The following is a 15,357-nucleotide window of genomic DNA, read 5'->3' as shown; positions in this document are numbered from 1 at the left end:
ATGAATGGATGAAGTAGATTAGGCTTCCAGCTGGTGGGAACACCCACACAGAAGAGCTGTTTTGGACCCCCACTGTGTTCCAACACAGCAGCTTTTCCCCTTGCAGACTCCAGACACAGCCACCTCTATGCGACCTGATAGCTGACACATTAAAGAGACACCAGCCTCAGGCAATGGCATCTCCAATTCTTTTTAGCTGATAAGGAACACAACTAACTTTGTGGTAGCCTTGGGTGTGTGCCCTTGTGTGTGTGTGAGCATAAACAACAATGGAAGTTTAAGATGACATTATAGTACAAAACAAGAACAGTATATGTTATTATTAAAATAATCAACAAGAAAGAATATTTACTTGTTATTAATTGGAGTACTTAAAAAAAACAACAGTCCTTCCTTTGTAAAGACACTTTCCCTTAAGCACCACATTTTGTGCTCAACTTGAACTACATGTGCTGGTGCCAATAATTTTTGGGGCTTGGGCTATTTTGTAGGCTCACAAGTGCAGAGCAGCTCTAAATCAGAAGTAGATGTCTCATCTGTGGTAAGATAATCATGTGCAAGCTTGGGCTGAGGTCAGAAGAGAGGATCAACCTTTTGTCCCCATGTAAGAGCCATCCCTTGTTCCAAGTGATGTTCTTTGCAATAGAGACCTTGCATCCATCTGTGCACCCTGCCAAGTGTTTCCTGTAAACCAAGACGCTGGTGATACAGTGTTTGAAGATAGACAGCTAAAGCCTCCATCAGAAAACACCATGTGAAGCATCCTTGAGCCAGCCTAAATTATCTGTGCCTCACTGGAAATTCTGCACATTAATAGAAACCTCTGGGTAGTTTTGCCATCCAAATAGTAATGGTTATTTAACAGTGTAAATCTTTTGCCTGGCATTTATACTTCAGCACCTCCAGAAAGTTGGTAAATAAAACCTCTAAGACTTTGAATTAAACTGAGCTGAATTAATCGCATTCAAGATGTTTAACAGCTTTGTTGGTGTTCATTAAGTAATACTTGATTCTTGAGAACATGTTTGTTCAGTATGAGCCTTCTTCCCTTGTTCTCTCACACTGTTTCATACTCCTAATATACCCTCTTTCATCTTAAAGCCATTGTCCTACCACTAAATGCCCTTGTAAAATGTCTCTCTCCAGGTTTCTTGTAAGCCCCCTTTAGGTACTGGAAGGCTGAATCATCCAAAAGTATCATCCAAGGCCAACTTGGTTTTCAGTTGGAGTTGAGAACAAGGAATGAGCTGATGCCTAGAACATGGCAGTAGGATGCAGCAACAGCTCCTTTTCAACCCCACCCCATGTGGGGTCTTCCTGCTACAGTTCCATCCTAACTTCTCCCTCACTTTCTCCATTCAATAAAGTACAGATTCAAAACTGGATTATAAGGAAAGGGGTCTCCCCCTACCTGTAGTACCTGACAAACACCTGGTTGATGCTCTATGTCAAGCTGCCATAATAAGGAGGATTCTAGGCAGGAGCTGTAAGGCATTGTTTCCTCTTCACAACACTGTCTCTATTCCCATCACCCTCTTTATGCCCTCTCCTCCCCATTCATGCCTTTCACCAGCTGGTACATCAAGGCATTTTACCCTTCATCCAGACATAGATGTTGGATTGCTTCTGCAGAAATCAATGAGGCATTACTCAGAGGTGCTACCTGCACCCTTCCTGGTGGGCTGCTGTCAACAGACCTGGGCATGTATTTAAAAAAGGAAAACAGTAGACCTTAAAATCAGAAAGGAAGAAAAGCAGCCCACAGGCTGAAAACAGCCTGGAAACATTGATGGTGGTTGTGATGCCAAAGGAAAGGGTGAGACAATGGAGATCACACTGGGCAAGCCTTAGGCCAACTGCTGGCTTTCCCAGGGATAGATCAAGACCATGGCCCCCTCCCATCACAACAGTTCACAAACGGTAATACTTCTAGCGCAAAGCCTTCAGTCTTTGTGGATGAAACAGGCTAGGCAAGATTCCAAGACTATCACTCAATGTATCCTCCCAGGCCAATAGTTCCCTATCCACAGCTTTTAAGGAATGGTGAAAAAAATAAAAAAGAGGAGGGAGAAAAAGCAAGACCAAGAAATCACAAAGCAGCACTCCTGAGTGAATCAAATCCTCCTGACAGCTCAACTCATACCTGCAAGGAGTCTCTCTTCTTATCAACCAGCACTCAGAGGAGCAATTCAGAGCAGCTGAACTATGCCAGCTGCTGAGAGGCAGCCCTGATAAGAATTTTAAGGCACACTGTTGGAACACTCCCCAGCAAAATGGCCTTTTTTGCTCTATGGGGTTCACCTATCCAAAAGAGGTTTCCCTTAACCAAGGACAAAATGATTAAGCTAAAATCTCAGAGGCAGAGGAGCCAAAGTGAGTTGACCTGTTGCATGTGGTCCTTGGGAAACATTCTGTTTTTCTAGTCCCCTGTCTTTATGCATTTTCCCTATAGAGGTTGTCTGCTTTAAAAATGAGTTTTCGTGAATTCTCCAGTTGTAGCAAAAACACTCGGTGTTCATGATATTTTAGTAGATAAATAAGAATGTGTAATGATATGTACAACCAAGACAGTTATACCTTCAGCATATCCTGAATAATGCCCTGTATGTACTACTAAGTTATATATTCTACTGTGGGCTGGTTTACTCCAGAAGTTTTATTTCTCTTACGATGTGTCCTATCCCAGAGCAGAAACAAAGGAAAAAGAGACAGATAGGTCTGGCAGAAATATGGTTTCACATAGCATCTGAGAAAGTTGACAATCAGTTGGTGCATGAGAGAGAAAAACTTGCAGCTAATGCATGTGCAAACATTTAATTTCTTCTGATCTCTGTGGGGTAGAGCTAGGAGTTGCTCCCTTTGGTTTGTAACCTACCCAAAACCCTTTTCATGAGTTAGATCTTCCTAGAGACTTTTTGCCCATTTCAGTGTTCTGTGTTGACACATAAGATGAATTTATGTAGGATTTTTTACTTATTTTTAATTTTCATTAAATAAGAGACTTTTGGATTTGGCCATTTTTTTTTTTTCATTTATTATGTGATGACGCCATCTTGTGGAAGTTGCTAAGAGCAAAAGTTGGAAAAATCACCTAGATTATATTTGCAAGTCCTGTCAACTCAGCAGGAGCAAGTTTGCAGGGTGGAAGAGCATGGAGGATCTGCCATCCACGTGGTTTATTTCAGGTAGAATACCGTAGTTTGGTTCTGTGATTTCCTTTAGGTATCTTGGACTGTAACTTTCTGGAGTAACTATCTTATTTCCATTTCAACTGAAAGGAATCCAATTTAAGTGCTTCACAATCATCCACAGTGAAGTAACTAGGCACATCGACTTTAAAAGCACCTCAATTCCTCTCCTTATTTACTCACCTGAATTCACATGACAAAGTAGTCACACCCTTCAAGCCTTGATAACAAGGTGAGATGTGCAGGTGATAGGAAGCCCTGGAAAGGATGCTCTTCTGTCTCCTAGTGTAGAGGATTAGTGCTGTTAGGCAGTTGTGCTACCCTCTTGCCTTGACTGAGAAGGTGCTTCTGGAACCAGGTAAAAAGAGCCCATATTGAAGCTCTTCTCCAGTTCTTGGCCCATTAGAAAAGTAGAACATTGCCTAGTTTTCTGGACTGATACCAACACAGTCTCCAAGAGCTCATTCACAGAAAAACCTGCATCTGCTCCTAAGAATTAAAGCTGGGGAACCATCAATGCTTTGGGGATCACAAAGCGAAGGAGGAGGATGATATTTCTGGAGCAAGGTGCAAGAAACTGGTGAGAGCTGTCTGTACGATTCAGTTATTCATTAAGTTTGAACTTGTCTTGGTTTTGACTTAGATCACTCGCTTGATTAAGAGTTGCTGTCTTCACCAAATACTGTTTTCATAATGCTAAATGAGCTGGTACTGTTGTTTTCAAATCCCCTCTACTAGTTGAAAGAAAGCTTTTTAAAACAAAAAGGCTGTAACAGAGCAGTAGAGCTTTAAACTGGCTCAATTATATTATGTGGTGCACTGAATCTATTTATCACACTGAGACTCAGCAAGCCAAAACCCTGTGATCACCTAGAAAACACTTTCCTATCCCTCCAATAACATTTATCTGTAGCAGGGTGACATAATGGTCTGATTTTGTTGAACTACCTGTGTTAATGAGAACTTGAACCTTGAAGCAGACGTTACTTTATTGAATTGCACATAACCTATTTGCTTGTTTGTCTAAACATAGATACTTAACAGTATTTTAGCTTCTCAAAATTCACTGCTTTCAGCTGCAACTTTCCTTCTATGTTGTTTTCTATAATGAATTTCACTTCTGGGATGTCACTTAAGTAATTTTCATGGGTGTTTGCTTCTTGCTACTGATGTTTTAAGGTAACCAAAAAAACCCTTTTTTCTGCAAGCAGTGCACCATTTGACGTGTTAGTTTGTCAGTGCAGCAGCCTTTCCATGCTTCTAACCCTAAATAACCCAGTATTGACAGAGCCAGTTTCTAATGAACAACTAAACAGATACATAGAGGCAAAAATGTATGTGCAATCTGACACGCCAAGCTAAATAACCCCCTTCACCAGTCTACTTGCATTATAAAGCAATGTTAATTTTTGTCTATTTCACACGGTGTATGGAGTCATTATTTAACTACTTGGCGATCTTTACTTGCAGAGTTTCTGGTGATTGTTTGCAAAGGGTGTTGTGGCATCTTATGAACTAACATTATCTTCATTGATGTAGAGTTGTAGGAGTAGTTATCCCTCAGACTTTGGGAGCAGGGTGTGGTGTTTGCCCAGAAAATGCAATGAGGGGAAAAGAAAACAGAGGAAAATGTTTGTTCTTGCTTTGAAAATGTGAAATTCTGGTTTAAACAGAACATGGGAACATAATAGGAAGGCTATTCGGGAAGGACTGATACAGGCCACCTACAGCAGCCAAAGAGATGTCTGTGGCAACAAGAATTGCCTTTATTCCCTCGGTATCATTGGAGACAACAATACACAGACTGCTGTGCTCTTTGATTAGATTAGGGCTGCATCTAGACGGGGTTTAGCAGCAAATTAAAAAGTAACAGGGAGCACTAGAAATCAGTTCCCTGCAATACTATGTTTTAGAGCTGGCCCAAGAAACCTGTGTTCTAAACAATGGCTGCTTGTAGGTCAGGGCTGGCATTTCCTGTGGCTGTTCTCCACCAGGAGCTTGCATGTGGCCATTCTGTTTTGAAGAGTGCTTATCACTTATGATGAATGAGAGCAAAAGTGGTACAGAAAGCACTTAAGACCTTCCTTTAGGTGCTTTAAAATTCTTCATTGCCCCACTTGTGAAATTAATATTAACAAGCAATTAGGGACACCAGCAGAAGTGAGAATGGTAAAAACAATAACAAATGCCTAGATGTGTGGTTTAAACCCAGCCAGTAACTAAGCACCACACAGCCACTCGCTGATCACCATCACCGCCTCCCTGCCCCTTATGCATAGATATGGGTAAAGATTTGAGGTAATCTATGATTTGATGGGATTTACTTTCAAGTACTGGTTGCAGGTTCTATCTCTCTGCTCATTTGTCCCTAGCAGGAAAAAGAAGAGGTTTAAGGGAATATTTGATGAGTTAGTGTAACTTTGTAGGAGAAATAAATCTGTTACACTTTATAAAAGTCTAGAGGGTATAACAAGAAGGTGGGAGATCAATTTATCATGTTTTACTAGTATCAAACTGTCTAATTTTTGTACGTTGGCTCAAGGAAAGAGCAGAAGGTCCTTCCTTTGAATTTTGATGGGGTTATGATAGTGTCCTAAATGATGTCCTCATAAGGAAGCTCACGATAGTAGTTTGCAATGCACAGTGAAGCTGACTTACACTCTTCCTGAAGAATGAGCTGCAAGAGGATGAAGCAGGATGGAGACACTCAGGTGGGAAGTGGCTATACCCAAATAGACCTTCACGTATTTGATCCTATCCTGCTGCACTCATGAGGTCTGAGCCAGTGGCTTCCTAGTGTTTGGGCTCAAAAAAAAAGGAGGGTTTTGAGTGCTGAAAGCCTTGCCTAAATCAAGCTAAAAGTCTTGACACCTGCAAAATGAGTTAGGGACCTTAACCAGATGTGGCTGCGACTGCAGACCTCTCAAGACTTCTTATTGCAGCACATGGGACAGGACCAGAGGGGGTCGTGTATAGGCTGTATGGTTGTGCAACAGGGTGGGACCATGGCTGCAACATGCATTTGGGTTTGAATGTGGTACTATGGCTGAATGTAGTCTCACAGTGTGCCACAGCTGTGGCACAGCCCTGCAGTAACTCTTCTTCTCTGGGATGCTGCCAGCTAGGATCAGTATGTTACAGGATGAAGCCACAGTGGCCCATCTGTGGTTCCTTCACAGACCCCACCTGCCTCTCCCTGCTTCAAAGCCCCCTCAGTGTGTACTCCTGTAATGCCAGAGACCAAAAAGTCTCAGCCTATGACCTCCATGGCCACCTGGCCTGTATTCCTCCAGGAACAAGTCCTACTTGGGGTGGCGCTGTGATTGGTGCTGTGGTTGGTGTAAGGCAGAGAATTACAACTTACTGACTGCCAGGACAAAGATGGCAAAGATACCAACCACCTGCCAGAGCCGCAGCCCCCAGATCACCACCGTCTCCGAAGTGACAGGGTCCGGTTTCTTTTTTGGGGGTTCAGTGGTCGCCTGGGAAAGAGGGAGGAAAAAAAGTGGTTTAGGGTTTGTAAGGGTCCCTAAAACAGTCAGAAAGATGTGAATAGCACAGAAGGTGGTAGACCCCAGTTTGCTGCCCCACAGCATTTTGGAGACTTCAATAAAGAATTTGTATCTAAAGCTTTTGCCATTTTAAAATTTATCTTAAGTGTTGTAAATTTTCAGGATTACAAAGCAAATATTTTTGCTGTTCTTTCTTCAAGTACCAGCTTTTTTTCTAAAGAATCTTTTTCCTGGGGTCAGGAGGAAATTTCTTATATTTTGCATTCCCACCTTTAAAAGATAGATTTTTTTTTTTTTTTTTTTTTTTTTTTTATTGCAGGTTCCTTTTGCACTTTCAGGCATATATATGTATATCATGATCTGGAAAAGAGTAGTAGAGGACTAAATTTTCCTTAAAAATATCTTCATTTTTACAATTAAATGGAATTTTTCCAGATGTAAATGTACTTTTTTTTTCTTTAAATTTATACTTGTTCTGAATAAACCAGTTTTTTAGTGGTGTTCTCCATTAAATATGTTTTAAAATTAATTAGTAATGAACTAAAATGAAATAAAGAACTGAGAGTTATGGTATTTTTCTTCATTTATAAGCAGAACCTTTTTTGTTTTAGGAAATCTTGCTTCTATATTTTGAATCACAAATCACAACTTTTGACCAAAGAATCCTGCTCTTAAATTGCCTTGTAGATGTTGCATCAACCTTGGTTGTCATTCAGGAAAACATGTCTTAATCAGTTATTTGGACAAACGCGGAGGTCTTTGAACTAAATTCTGTGTCTTGTACTGTATCAAAGGTCAGAAAAGATGTGATAATGTCCTGCTTAGTGCATTCCTTCAAAATGAGTGGGAATTTGACTAAATAGGTGAGTGTCTCTGATGCAACAAGAAAAGCACTCTGATTTCCAGCTCTTGAAAATGCTCTAGAACTGAAGAGCAAGAGGGCAATGAGAAAACAGGTGAAAAGAAATTATGATGATAGTAAGAGCCTTATTTTGTGAAGATGGTGATGTCAGCTTTCCCCATGTGATTTAGTGGTGGTTTGGCTAGTATTTGCAGGTGAGGTTTTCAATAAATGCCAGGTTGAACGGGGCTTGGAGCAACCTGGTCTAGTGGAAGGTGTCCCTGTCCATGGCAGGGGGTTGGAACTGGATGAGCTTTAAGGTCCCTTCAACCCAAAACATTCTAGGATTTTATGAATTGCAGCCTCAGCTCCCCTAACTATTGAGTAGATCTTCAACATCTATGGGTGAGTCTAGATCAAATAGTCCTACAGATACCTGCCTTTGGCAGACGAAACTTCTCTGGAGTGACCAGATAGAAATCCAATGGCCTCCATGGTAGGTAAAAATTAGGCAAACAAGGTATTTAAGTCTTACTGCTAATCCAGTCCCTAGTTCTTGTGTGTTTCTGTTCCCCCTATCTGAAATGGGGTTGAGAATGTTTCAAAAGTGTGTTAAACATTACTAGAGAAATAGGTTGTCTAGACCAACTTCTTTGGCCCCGGTGCAGTGATGATATAGGAAGAACACACGTACCAGCAGCAGCATTTATTCTCTTGATTTATGGCTTAGAAAATCAGAAGTTAACAACCCCTCCCTGCCAATAAACTTCACATGATGATGTGTTGTGGTGCAGCAAATCACAGAATTAAAACCTACTAGCGATCTTACAGGAGGGTTGTTAGCAAAATACCTTTATTGCCTTATATCTGAACATAGGACCTGATCTGAACTGGCAATTGCCTTTCGATAGAAGCTGAAAACACTCAGTTTCTTAAAAAAAAAATCTCCTCAACAGGCTCATCTGATTCCCTGCAGTGCCCTTCCGTTCTCAGCCCATGGAAGTGCTGTTAAAACACAGCTGTAATGGATACCACAGAGTGAATTAGAGCTGGAGCTGCTCTCCAATTACTTGCCTATTTGTGCAATACAAACCGTATTTTAGTCTTTTCTTAACGAATGATGCTACCTGCCATGTCTGGAGTGTTCTGTCTCCCAGGGGCATCCTATTCAAAATCCATCTGTGGTGGTTAGGACTGCAGTCAGAGCCTGTCTCTTCCAAGCTGTCTTGGCTATACAGCCACACCTCATTCATGGCCATGGGGAATCTAGTGCTCAAAGCCCAGAATTGCTAAGGTGAATTCAGGAAGAAGGAAAGGCGAGCCAGAGTGGTGTTGTCTTTTGTACAGGCATTTGGTACAATCAAAGAGGAAGGAATCTGTGATACTTGACACTGAAACGTTTCCCTTTTCAAATGCAGGACTTCTTTTTACTCAGCAACAAAGAAACTGCAGTAGACACCAGTCCTGGGGAGTGATCAGAGCACTGGTTCAGGTTCAGAAAATTTTGTCTCATTAGAAGAGCAGAGATCTTAGTTCCTTTTTTTGGATTCAGCTTTCCTCCCTTCCTACTGATCCCAGACTTAACCTCTATGGCAGCCTCAATCTGCTTCACAGGAGACATTTCAATTGCAGTAGCTGGCCATGGCATGATTTTGCCATTTTGTGATGCTCAGCTCTCCAAAGCGTGGACCTTTTCTTCCAGACTTTTGCTGACTTTCTACTCTGCTCTCGTGAGACCTTGGAGTATTGTGTACAGTTCTGGTGTCAATGTAAAAAGGACATGAATCTGTTGGAACAAGTCCAGAGGAGGGCCACGAGAATGATCAGGGGACTGGAGCACCTCCCATATCAAGACAGGCTGAGAAAGCTGGGGCTGTTCAGCCTGGAGAAGAGAAGGCTGCGTGGAGACCTCATAGCAGCCTTCCAGTATCTGAAGGGAGCCTATAGGGATGATGGGGAGGGATTCTTCATTAGGGACTGTAGTGACAGGACAAGGGGTAATGGGTTAAAACTTTAACAGGGGAAGCTTAGATAGGATATAAGGAAGAAGTTCTTCCCTGTTAGGGTGGTGAGGCACTGGAATAGGTTGCCCAGGGAGGTTGTGAATGCTCCATCCCTGGCAGTGTTCCAAGGCCAGATTGGACAGAGCCTTGGGTGACATGTTTTAGTGTGAGGTGTCCCTGCCCATTGCAGGGGGGTTGGAATTAGATGATCTTAAGCTCCTTTCCAACCCTAACTATTCTATGATTCTATGATGGACAACTGGGAAAGGGAGACAGATATTAAGAGGAAGACGGGGGTGGGGGGTGGGGGGGTGGGCGGGGAAGATATTTTGGGCCTTCTGATGGAACTCTAGATAAGTCTTGAGAGCATATTAGGAAGGGGAAAAGACAAACGGTGATATGGTTGGTGTTATACTGCCAGGGTTATCCTAGATGGAAGCAGAGGTGAAGGGGTATTTGTGTAGATAGAAGAATCATCAGAGAATCACAGAACAGTTTAGGTTGGAAGGGACCTTAAAGCTCATCCAGTTCCAACCCCCTGCCACAGGCAGTGACACCTTCCATCAGACCAGGTTGCTCCAAGCCCCATCCAGATTGGCCTTGAACACTGCCAGGGATGGGGCAGCCACAGCTTCTCTGGGCAACCTGTGCCAAGACCTCACCACCCTCATAGGGAAGAACTTCTTCCTCAGATCCCATCTAAACCCTCTCTACGTCAGCTTAAAGCTGAGGCAGATAAGAGTGGAGGAAGGGCAGCAGCTTGAGCCCCCGGCTCTGGATGGGCTGCCCGCACACGCCGCAACTGTCCCAGCAGGTTGAGCGAAGCCACCCATCCGCCGTGCCCGGCCGCCTTCCGGCCTCGTTCTCCCCGCTCAGCGCCGCCGCTCCGGTGCGATCCGCCGAGCAAGGTCCCCCTACCGCGCCCGCTACCGACGCTGCCGCCTCTTCCATTGCCCTACACCGGCCGCCGACGGCGCGCCAAGGGAGGCGGGGCGGCGCCGCTGCTCCCACCGCTTCCACCTCTCGCTCGGTCCCTCCCTGCTGCCTGCGCCGCCGCCGCTCCGCGGTGTTCGTGTGCCTGCCCTGCCCGCGGCCGTCATTCGCCACGCTGCGCTGCCGCCTGCCTCCCTCGAGCTGGACGCCAGACTGCAGAGCGGGTCTTACCAAGGGAAGTAGAGGGTGAGAATGCTAGGGCTGACATGCAGGAACATCACTCTAGTGTTATGGCCAACCTACCACAGCTTAGCAAGTTTTCACGTATATCTGTGGCAACTGTGTGTGTTTGCTCGTGGGGTTTCAGTAGGAGGTGCTAAGTTTGCATTTCTACCCATGCTGAGACCAGATGAGGTGTCCAAACTCTTTAAGTGGGTTGAAAGATGCAACACTGGGCCACAGCTGGTTCTCTTAGCTTTTGAAGATGACATGAAAGTAATTCTTAGTAGCTTCAAGAAATTGGAAATGTTGATTTGTGCTTGACAATAAATGTCAAGATAACAGGATGATTGAATCGGGGACAAAAGGAAAAGATGTACAGAGGCAAAATGTAGCAGAGATGAAACTGAGACAAGGTGACTCTTATGCAGTCCTGAGTAGAAAAAAACAAAACAAAACAAAACCTACTTCCATCAAAGGTGAACTTGTGCCCTTGGCCACCGGCATGGTCCAGGAGTGGAAGATGGCCAGACGGAGGAAGAGGTTACATTTGGTGTAAAGACTAGCAGCATTGCTTTATCTGTGCAAAGCAGTCACACTAAACAGAAGACTCCAGAAAACTGGAGGCAGTGAAAAAGACTTCTGCAAAAGATACCAGACTTCAGAGGAGTCATCTTTAGATAAAGGAAGTTGTTGAGAAAAATGAAAAGGCAAAGGAAGAAAACAGAAAAATGAAGACAAGCAGCAGCAACTGAATCAGCAAATGAAGCAAGCAGCAACAGTCAAGTAATAATTCAACAGGGAAAGGCCATTGAAGGCAAGCAGTAGAGAATGTATCGGAGAAAATAATGCAAACACACCTGAGGTTAGCCTCATTATAATGCTGCCACAACATAGTTGTCTGGGAAATCCTTACAGGAGCATGAAAATGTTGGGGCTTCAGGATGAAATAGAACTGAGTAGAAAGGAATAACAAGGGGGCTCTGGGCTGAAAGAGTGTCTAACCATAGAATCGTAGAATAGTTAGGGTTGGAAAGGACCTTAAGATCCGTAAGTTCCAACCCCCTTGCCATGGGCAGGGACACCTCACACTAAATTATGTCATATTACATGAAAGAGAAACCTACAGCTTAGTTTACTAGCCTAAACTTATGTGTAAAGGAGACTGATGTAGGTCTTGGTAAATATTCCATGTACACAGTTATGGAAGACCTGCACCCTCTGGAGCAGCAGGCAGAAAACAGCCGGAGCACAGCACAATGCCTAAAATAAGGTTAGACTGCTATGTTTAGGAAAGTGAAACCAGCTCCTAGCCAATACCAATAATGAATATTGAGACCAAAGACAGACTGTTAATTGTGCTAAAAAATGTGTGGTACAAGTAGTTAAGCCTAAACTAGTTATTCCAGGTTTATTTATGTCTGAGAGAAAGTGGCACTTACATGGCTATTCATCCCTTTGAGGAAACTTATCTGGATATCTGATAAATAAAAGATTATTTCTCTTCAGTGATTATTACTGGAGCCTACAGTTGACTAGCTCGGATTTGGGTGTCTAGTTTCTAGATGTCCGATTTAGAGAGGGTAGATCCTGTCCCTGGCATCCAATTTTTTTGCCTAATCTCTCATTGTAAGAGAAGGTAAGAGAGACAAGGAGATTTGTAGGGTGTCCTAAGGGTCAAGTGACTCCCTGGCAGGAGCTGGAACAGAGGCTGGTGGCCCATTATTTCCCCCCTGCTTTGGGTTTCCAGTGCCTCTGATCCTGTAGGGCTGGTCTTGGGGGATCTAAAATAGAAGCTGAGCCTAGACTATGTACCCTGTCCTGTCCTGCTTTTTTTACTCACCATGGCAGGCTTCCCTAGCTTCCAGTGAAGACTGGACTATGTCAGAGACTTGGTCCCCAGGCTGAATGGCATGTTCCCAGGTGTAGTGGAGCCCAGGCATTCCTCCTCCATCTCTGTGTGTTTCAGAAAAGATCTCTGTGTTGTATGCAGGTATCACCTCTGCAGCTTCTCAAGTACCCGGCAAGGGCTGGCAGGAGGGAAAAGTGCTCGGGAAGGAGCTAGATCTGAGCTAACATTGGACAGTTAGGGCTGTAAAACACCTGCCAAACCCAAAATATTAGATCGTTTCCAGGCAGGTTGCATATTTAGGTCAGAGCAGTTTGACACTGGTTCTTTCAACTAAAAAAAACAACCAGTGGTTGCTTTGTTTCTGATTCATTTCAAGCAGACAGAAGCTGTCAGTGGGGATGATAGGGGAAGCAGAGGTATCATCCACAGAGGAGAAGGAGATAACTGCTGGAGACAAGAGTTTTATTAATTTAATGAAGCAGCAGAGAAGAAAAATAGTAAAAGGCACTGCTTTTAAAGGCCTTTATTCCTTTTTTTTCCTTATTATTTTTCTGTTTTATAAATGCCCTTCTAATTACGCTTGATTTCATAGCCTGCAACATGGTTGGGCTTTGAAAACTAACAATGTTTATTCCTAATTGCATTTGATTACACACAGCTAAAGGCCACTGATGGTTTGGAAGAACTGATCTTGAAATAAATGCACATGTGCTAGCTCCCTTCTCCTCCTTCCAAGTAACCATAAGGAGATGGACAATGTGACAATGGACCTCCATGCAGGCAAAACTTATCTCGTGAGGCCATTAACATCTCCTGCAATTGTGGGAAAGCCGTGGCAGAGTCCAGATGCAATGTTGAAAATACAGTAATGATAACTCATCTGTGGCTTTACAGGTCAGGAGTACATAATATAGTATACATTCTATATTAACGTACATATATAATAGGATTATGTATTTAGAAAAAAAGGAAAGACGACTGATCAAATGACTGAATTTAAGTTGGATGGTTGGTAAATCTAATAGTTAGTGTCAAATTACAATGTAGATATAGCTGTTGCCCTGGTGGTGAGGCTTGCTTGTGCCAAGGCTGCTCTTGAGCTGGACAAACAGACCCCTTTTGTGGACGCAGACTTCCAGACTCCCTATTCCCAGTGGGAGCCTCATTTTCTTTGTACCTGGACCAATTCATGGTCCTGTGAATAATGGTTTCAGATTGGACCCTGCAGCCTCCCTTCATCTGAGAATGGCATCAGTGACGAAGCAGCATCTTTAGCATAGCTGTAGCATTTAGGGTAATTTATTAGTGGAGACGTTAGATTTAGTTATACATGCAATCTCTCTGCAAACAAATGCAAATGCTCTGAGAGCAAGTCCACGTTTTTCCTTAAATTTATGTGAATTTGGGTTGGGGATGGTCCAGTGACTTTGTACCCTTTATAGACTCCATCCCTCCCTCTTGAGCCTGTCTCTTCTGACAATGACAGGATTTTTTTCCAGAAAATGGCTTTTATAATTTTCTATAATATTTTTAATCCATCTTACCTGAAATACATGTATCTTCCTCAAAGATGCTTATTCTTAAAGCTAACATTTCTCAAATGTGTTTTGCTTGCATATGTCCTCCTGAACTATTGTTTTCTTGTTTGTTCTTTTTATTGACAGCTATTAAGCTAAAATTATTCATCCACATGGGATATCAACCTCAGGAGTCCACTATAATCACTCAGTAATTATACCTGCCTTCATTTAAACTATAATCACACATGAGTATTCTTAGATCATTGCATACAGCATCACATCCATCACATTCACTTGGAGGCTACATATGAGGGTTACTGTCCCTTGAGCCCGTTAATATACAGCTAAGTGTAGTATAAACTGAACTCCACTTAACACTGTGTATCAAATATATCATTTGTCTATATGGCAATTTGAAAGTGGAAGGTCTTGAAAACCTGAAAACCTTTAATTAACCCTCCTTTTCTTTGAACTGGCCTTCAATTTATCTTGCAGTGATCTCCTTACCCTACTCCACCAGGACCTGCCTTTACTCCACTGAAGCTATTCATAACTAGTAAAAAGTTTAGGTTTTGGGGTTTCTTATCTTCTCTACTTTCAAGTCTGTGTTGCAGCTTTTCCAAGGAGTCTAAGCTAAAACTGACATGAAACCAGAAGCACCTTTAATTACTATCTTGATAAAGGGCACCTTTTTCTGGTCTGCTAAAGGTTCTGAAGGTTTTCTTCTGTGTGACTTCCTAGGACAGTTTGATCTCCTGAATAGGAAGCTCCAAACTCCAATGCAGATACTAAGAGATTAATAAAGATTTGACAGATACAGAATTGGCTGAGAAAAGCCTCAGGGTAGGAATGAAATAATTATGCCAATGTGGAAATCAGTAATGAAGCATATGGGGATGACTGGAAAAATGTGGTCTACTCCAGCTGGTTTATCAGTCCTTAGTATCAATAAAATTACTCAAATAAGCATAAAGATTTCCTTCTGCTGTCCCAAAGCAGATTTGTTTTCTTGTTACACTGCAGAGCAGAGTATTCCTTAAGCTGATTACAAAATAGTCATGAAGCATTATGGGTGCTAATCTTCAGCCCTGGTCCAAAAGAGGGCTGAATCTAAGAAATTGAGGTTTATATTGGCCTTTATAAGATGAAATTCCTGATCTAGAAGTGCTGGATATGTGGATGTTTGTCCATCCCTAACATGTCCTAATTCTGTTTTCAGAGCATCCCTTGGGCATATCGATGGGCAAAAGCAGCAGCAGCAGTAGTAGTACGAACTGTGCTGTCACCTC

The 15,357-nt window shown here is 42.7% G+C and overlaps 1 protein-coding gene across 1 annotated transcript in view; it reads right to left on the bottom strand.

The window, feature by feature from the left end:
- TMIE (transmembrane inner ear) overlaps positions 1-15,357 on the bottom strand; it is a 34,952-nt gene that overhangs the window by 16,486 nt on the left and 3,109 nt on the right. Inside the window, exon 2 of the mRNA XM_061365883.1 lies at positions 6,553-6,670. Within this exon, the coding sequence (XP_061221867.1) occupies positions 6,553-6,670 (118 nt within the window). The remainder of the gene's footprint in view (positions 1-6,552; positions 6,671-15,357) is intronic.

The sequence above is a fragment of the Neopsephotus bourkii genome, unplaced genomic scaffold, assembly GCF_033783945.1.
Source record: "Neopsephotus bourkii isolate Nb327-2 ecotype Australia unplaced genomic scaffold, CSIRO-AGI_Nbou_v1 NB_122, whole genome shotgun sequence".
Taxonomy (NCBI): domain Eukaryota; kingdom Metazoa; phylum Chordata; class Aves; order Psittaciformes; family Psittacidae; genus Neopsephotus; species Neopsephotus bourkii.
The sequence above is the reverse complement of the archived record's forward strand: the minus strand, read 5'-3'. Positions and strand labels throughout refer to the sequence as shown.